Raw genomic sequence first — 6,954 nt, forward strand, 5'->3', positions numbered from 1 at the left:
GCTGCACAAGATCCTGAATCTGTTTCCCTCAGACTTTGCACTGTCATTTTCTTACATGTAATGTTGCCATTCTTGGGTCATTTAGGGAAAAGGTACATGTCATTGTTCCTACTACAGTTGCAATGTCCTCCTGCATGTGTGCCACATGGTTTGTGTAGCCTATAGCTGAAAACATTCTACTATATAAACGAGGCATTCCATTGCCCTCCTTGTTGGAGACCTCTGTGTTCCAGTGTATGAAAGATAATGGTCATCAGTTATTCACACGACTGTTCACTGATCACATTACTAAGGAGTTGCTTTGTTTCTGATATTTCCCACATAAGACCCATTGAGTTGCCAGCTTTGCCTTCCTGGTTTTCCAAATTGGCTCACCAATATCCATGTCATTTAGGGAATTGGAAGTTTCTGTCTGTGTTCTAATTGGAGAGTTTTATTTTTAAATTACTTCTGTTCCTGTGACAAACAGGAACAATTTAATCGGAAATTCAATTATAGCATTTGTTTATAGAATGTTCTTATTGCTTCTATGTCTCCAAAAACATATGTCTTGAATAGCAATTGAAAAAGTGCCTATTAATAAGATAGTCTTTCCAAATATCAAACCTGGGTAATTGTCTATCTCATTATTTCCTCAATCAGTATGCAGAACACAATGAACATTTTATTTATGCAATTGTGGACTATTTCAGTATATATCATTAATTAACCTTGCATCAGATTTAATAGTGAAAGGAAATGTGTCTATAATCGATCAGGTTGACACGAAAATGTAAAAAGCATACAATTTTTTAAAAAACATGTTGAAAATAAATCAGACCAATGGAAAATATTAATGTTTAAAAATGAGAAGAATTGAGTTTGTCCAGAAGCATATATCTCTTTAATGTACCTTTAATAATTTTCAGTTTGGCTGGTCTCTTCTTTTGAAGTTATTGATTTTAACTATTTCAGTCTCAGGACAACTCGACAGGATTTTCTCAGGTGTGTCCTTGGCCCATCCAACTTCAGCTCTTTATCAATGACCTTCACTTCTTTCTAAGTTCAGAAGTTGGATACTTACTGACAGTTACATAATGGTCAACCTGGAACACCCTTTCCAAAAGCACTGGCGATGTCCCTGCACAGCAGAAACTGCAATCATTCAAGAAGGTGGCTCACAAGCATCTTCTCAAGGGAAATTAGGGATGACAACGAAGAGGAGTCATTTGGAAATAAAATACAAAAATGCTACACATTTGGCAAAATGTGTGAAGAGATAAACAGAATTAACATTTTGAGTCCAAGATTCTTCTTCAGAACACATTTTGGACTCAAGTCAATAAATCTTTTTCTCTTTCCACTGATGCTGCCAGAACTGATGAGTTACTCTATCATTTTCAGTCTTTATTGCTGTTTCTAGATGTCTCCCTCTCACGGGGTGTTCTTCTCTGGCTTTTATCACAATCAAACAAACTAGCTAAATGTTAATTTTAATGGATTATTGCTCCACAAAGTGAAGTCAATTTTGTTGGAATTCCTTGTGATATCCCTTCTGTCCCCTAGTTTGAGTCTTCATACCTTTTTGGGTAGAGTGGGCACCCTGGAATTCTTGAATTATTTAACGATTCTTTATGATTGACTGTGTAGATAACACAGTCTGATTGTTTGCTTTGACTGTAGATGAATCCACAAGAGAAGTCATGTGGCTTTTGAGAGCCATTATATAAAGATTCCTTGTGTCCATTTTAAAGACAGATTTGATTTCTTTACAAATATGTTAAATAATAAACACACATTTGTGAAAATTCCTTGTGCCTTAGGGTTACTTCCTCTTCATTGTTGCCCGTTACCTTTCAGCCATTACCCTCTTCAGTATGGGCAAAAGCTATGGGATGGGTTATGAAGCTTTTGATCCTAATTAAAGGTTTTGAGGACTTACTTTGCTTTTTATATTTCTTATTGATTGTCTCTCTTTTAAGTTCTTTTAAGTTACACTGGAACACAATTATTCACTGCATCCGCTTTCTGTGGGTGCTCCTCCTGCCCCCACAAGTCAGATTGTGCCACAGCAGCAGCGAGCTTTTTGCCCTCCTGCTTTTAACCTTAGTTAAGAATTTTTGAAACATCTATTTGTTGGCTTTTAGTTTGCAAGTTTGTATATATGACCCCTTCAAACAGGTGAGAATTACATGACCAAGTAACAACACAGATACACTTAACACTCGGTATCATCCTCCTAATCTTCACATTGAGAACCAGGTCATTTCAATGGCAATCTACTTTGATAAGTGCCTCTTATTACCATCCGTAACAACTAATGCAATGTGACAATAAAAACTTGGACTTGCCGTTCTGTGTTAACTCTTAAAATCGCAAATTGCACAATGTAATGATCGGTTTACCAACTACAGCAGTCCTTATCTAGCCCGGGTGTAGGTCTAGAAGCATTGGAAATTAATTAACCGTGGATGGATATATTGTTGAACATTTAGTAACACTACAAAGACATAAGAATTCACTAATCCTATTAAACCTCTGGTACTTTTCATAATCATCTGTATCCAGATGGAGAGGAAAACAGATTTATTGCTAAATTCCACTTCTATGAGAAAGGCATCAAATAAACACGAATAATGAGATAATAAAACCACAACTTCCTAGTGTTAGTCTGAGCACTGTGTTACTTAAATCTTTCAGAAGTTTGTGCATTGACATAATCCATGAAGTTAATCTAACTGATTCAAATTCTCTTAGTTGTTCATCTTGAATTGTTTTCATATTAGTCTCTTAAATGCTAGGTATGGCCAGATATTCATAAAAACTCAAACCTAGAATAAGATATCAAAACAATTGTATTTTAATTACAATACCGGAGATGGCCAGCATTATTAGTGTAATTTATTTGCCTTTTTTGTGTTGTTTATGATCTTCAAAGTGAGAAACGTCAGTTTTAAGAAATTAAATTGTTTTCCATATTTATCATTCACTGTCAGCAACAAATATTCTAGTCAGGTATGGTGAGAAATAGATCCAGAATAAACTCTATTCTGCTCCAAAACGCATCTCTGTCTAGTCTGTCCAAAATGTCCTATACTGCACCACTTTACATTTCCCATCCAAGTCAACGGCACTCGGTACAACGGTAAGTTGTTAATTTAAAAATTGCCAGTAGGTTTATTCTCAGTACTTTACAGCCACTAGGAAGTGTATGAAAGCAACTCAAAATAATGGACACAAAAGGACTTTTACTCCCAATGGACCAGGTGCACTTTCACATTGCCACTTTGAGCTTTATTTACCCCAAATAATTAACAGAAAAGACCAAATCAATCCACTCTCCACTTAACTCTTTTCCTCCCATTTGAGAAAATTATGTTGCTCATTTTTTTTCCCAGGCAAGTCTGAGTAATTCCCAATGCAGAGTGCATGCATAGCAACATAAATATAATTGTCCTTATTCCTGAATTAATGGGAAAATTGATTTGTCAACATTTTAATTTATTAACTAATTAATGCTGGAGCACAAAGCAGCAGGCTCTAATACTATCAGAGCAAGAAAATAAAAATTGGCCCAAAAGTTATCAAAGAATGGAACAAGGTATGAAGATGGAGATAACGTACTCTCGGGCAAGGATTATGCTCCATATTTACCTAATGTCTAATTTTCCAGATATATTAAATTAATTTACCATCCTCTGTAAAAAAAATTTGCCCTTCCTGTTCAATCCCATTTTTAAAAAAATCCATATCTGTCTGATAATAAATATGTGAAGTAGTGAGGCACTTAGAATAATTACAGCTTTCCTAAAATAATCTTTGCAAAATGAATATTAGAATATCCTCCCTTTCACTTTCTGTTCAGTTTTAGTTGATGACACAATACTGCTTTCCATTCAATGAAAATAGAACTACATCATTTAATTATACACAGTGTATAATTAATATAAGTACTAAACTGCTTTCATTCTATCAGTGGCAAATGTTTGGATGTCATTTAACCCGAAACGTTGCTCTGAGAGACCCTTGAAGATTACATGGAACAACTGAGCAGTGTATCACATTGAAAATCAATGACTGAGCAAAATAACGATAAGTTAATCTTATGTCTCTCTAACATGAAATGGAAAAGAGTTCAGACATTAATCAATTAGGCATCACTGTGCTGAATAACAGCCATTGTGTAAAATATGTCCAAACCATTATATTCAACAAATAGACATAAAATTACTCAAGAACACAATATCCGCAACACACCCATTTGATACAGAGTTAAGAGAAGCTTACCACAGTGGAATGGACCACTTGATGCAAGTCCTGGACTCCCACAAATAGTCTACATTTAATTTAGATCCACGTAAAAAACTAGGTTGTCAACAGTATATGGAAGGCACTATCTTCATTCGACTGCAGCAACAATCCTCAGCCAAGTCAAGATTGAAAATTCACACATTATGTGAATGATAACAGAAAATCTAAGCAATTATCTGCAGTTACAATGAAAGATTAGCAAATCTGCAGACCTATAACTTCAAAACATCTCCTCCGCTTACCACCTTGAAATAATTGGAACCATCTCGGGTGATTACCAGAGCCAGCCCACTCACTATAATACTGTACATTATGACTTAATCTCCTCTTCTTATATTAGCATCACCAATCACAACATTGATCTTGATTTTAATTTTCCAGTGCGTGGATGAAGTTAAATGATATCAGTCCCAATAAAAATCAAAAATAGGGTTAGGGAAACCAATATCAAATGCAGGTACATTTGAAACTTTTTCCAGTAACAGTGGAAGATTTAGCTGCAATCTAGTCACATTTGTAACGTAGGGAATAATGGCAGTTAATGTATGTCAAAGAAGATCCAACACTAAGATAATATTATTGATACAAAATAAAAATTGCTGGAAAAACTCAGCATGTCTGGCAACATCAGTGGAGGGTGAAACAGTAAATGTCTCTGGGTCTCTTGAGTTTTTCCAGCAATTTCTGTTTCTGGTTCAGATTTCCAGCATCTGCAGTTCTTTGTTCTTTTAAAAAAAGTATACTTAGTTTTGGTGATGCTGTTTTTGGGTTAAATATTGGCCAGCACAGCAGCATTAAAAAAACATTTAAACCAAAATCAGGATGCTGGGGCTGTTTCAAATATTCTAACACTTTATTTTATTCAATGTAATTAACAATTCAAACTTTGTCAAATGTTCATATCTGCACAAAGTCGATTCTGAAAAGTCCAAATCTACTTTAAACATTTCCATGGCAAAATTCATCAAAATGTTTGAAGTTAAATAAATTACACTATATGATTCTACATATTATAACAGTTTTATTTATCATTATTTTGAGATAAAAATGTGTGACATAAAGCCAGGATTCACATCAAGAATATACAATTTTATTCAAATTGAATGTTTTTCTGATAAATATTAAGCCTTTAATCTGTGGTACTGAATAAAGGGTAATAACAGAAGTGAGGAGAACATGGAAAAATGAATGAAATAGGAAGATACATGGTAGAAATTTAATGGATACAACTGTGTCATAACAAAGTCTGGAAGAAAGAATATAAACCTAATGGTAAAACATTAAAGGGCATGCAGAACAGAGAAAGATCTGAGGGTATAATTAGAGTTATTTGAAGGCAGCAGTCAAATTTGTATAAAAAAAATTACTTTATTCATTGATGGCATGTGGTTGTTTCTGGCTAGGTCCACAATTACTACCCATCCCCAATTGCCCTTGAGAAGATGGTGGTGAGCTACCTCATGAACATGTCCTTTAGGTACACACATAGGTGTTGTTAGGGACATGAGTTCCAAGAATTTTTCCCTGCAACATTGAAGGGATGATGACATGGTTGTAAGTCAGTATGGTGTGACTTGGAGATACAACTTACAAATGGTGGTGAAGTTGGAAACTGTGGTCCTCTTTTAAAACTTGGAATTTTTTTTAGTATGCCATATTTAGTATTTTCTGTGCAGAGCATCACTAGCTTTCTACAAATATAAACAGATCTCAAGTATATGTGAACAAAGGAAAAGAATCACTGAGGTTATAACCGACAGAGATTTATTGAGCTCCACACTACCCTACTGTCGTTATTGTTTGGAAAAATAAGAAGTTTTTGTTGTTAGTCAGAATGTTTAACGAACCCTCAGATAAAGTGGGCAAGGGGGAAAAGTTCACCCTTGCATCATGTCTGTTGCCAAGAGGGTTTAGACAGATGATTGACAAAACATAGATTGCCAGCCCCAAAATAAGGTATATCAACAGGGCTAGGTGGAGAGAGAGAGAGAGAGAGAGAGAGAGAGAGAGAGAGAGAAAGAGAAGAGTGAGAGTTAGTGAGAGATTATTATTAAAATAATTATTTTCCGCTTCCCTATCTATTTTGCTTGTATTTCATCTCACATCTTCTCAATTGCTATGATAGTGTCAGATCCACCAGAGCAATATATCCTCTGTTCAAGGAATTGCATGATGAACCCCAATATTCTTGAGAGCACAATTTCTGCAATAGAGTTCATTTGTACCTGATTAATGTTATTAGCCCACAGCTGATACAAAATACGTTTACTAGCAGTGAATACGAGAATGGGACCAGAAGATACATTAAGCACAATGTTGTAACCTTCATTGTTCATGTTTATCCTCTAAAAATCAACTACATTTACAAATGAAATTAATTTTGCCATAGGTAATTTTACATAAATCTCCCAGAATTGCCTGCTGCTGCAACTAAGCCCACAGTTACACATCATTATTGCAACATTCCTTTCACTAATTGTTCAGATATCTGCTGACAGTAATAATGAATCAGCCTTGTATCTATTCTGACTTATTTTTGTTTACGCCGTCACATGTAAAGTTCAGTTACACATTTCTTCAATTGGGTAACCTTGAGCAATGGGTAATGTTGCAATGGGATTTTTCTTTTACTAGGCTGGGTTTAATCTCATATCAAATGCTGCT

General features: G+C 35.0%; 1 protein-coding gene across 1 annotated transcript in view; it reads right to left on the bottom strand.

Annotated features, from left to right (window-relative positions):
- LOC109916137 (cyclic nucleotide-gated channel rod photoreceptor subunit alpha-like) overlaps window positions 1–6,626 on the bottom strand; it is a 36,266-nt gene extending 29,640 nt beyond the window's left edge. The window contains exon 1 of the mRNA XM_048599775.1: window positions 6,516–6,626. Coding sequence (XP_048455732.1) covers window positions 6,516–6,626 — 111 coding nt within the window. The remainder of the gene's footprint in view (window positions 1–6,515) is intronic.
- Between the last annotated feature and the right edge of the window lie 328 nt (window positions 6,627–6,954).

Source organism: Rhincodon typus, chromosome 1, assembly GCF_021869965.1.
Source record: "Rhincodon typus isolate 14 chromosome 1, sRhiTyp1.1, whole genome shotgun sequence".
NCBI classification, from domain to species: Eukaryota; Metazoa; Chordata; class Chondrichthyes; order Orectolobiformes; family Rhincodontidae; genus Rhincodon; species Rhincodon typus.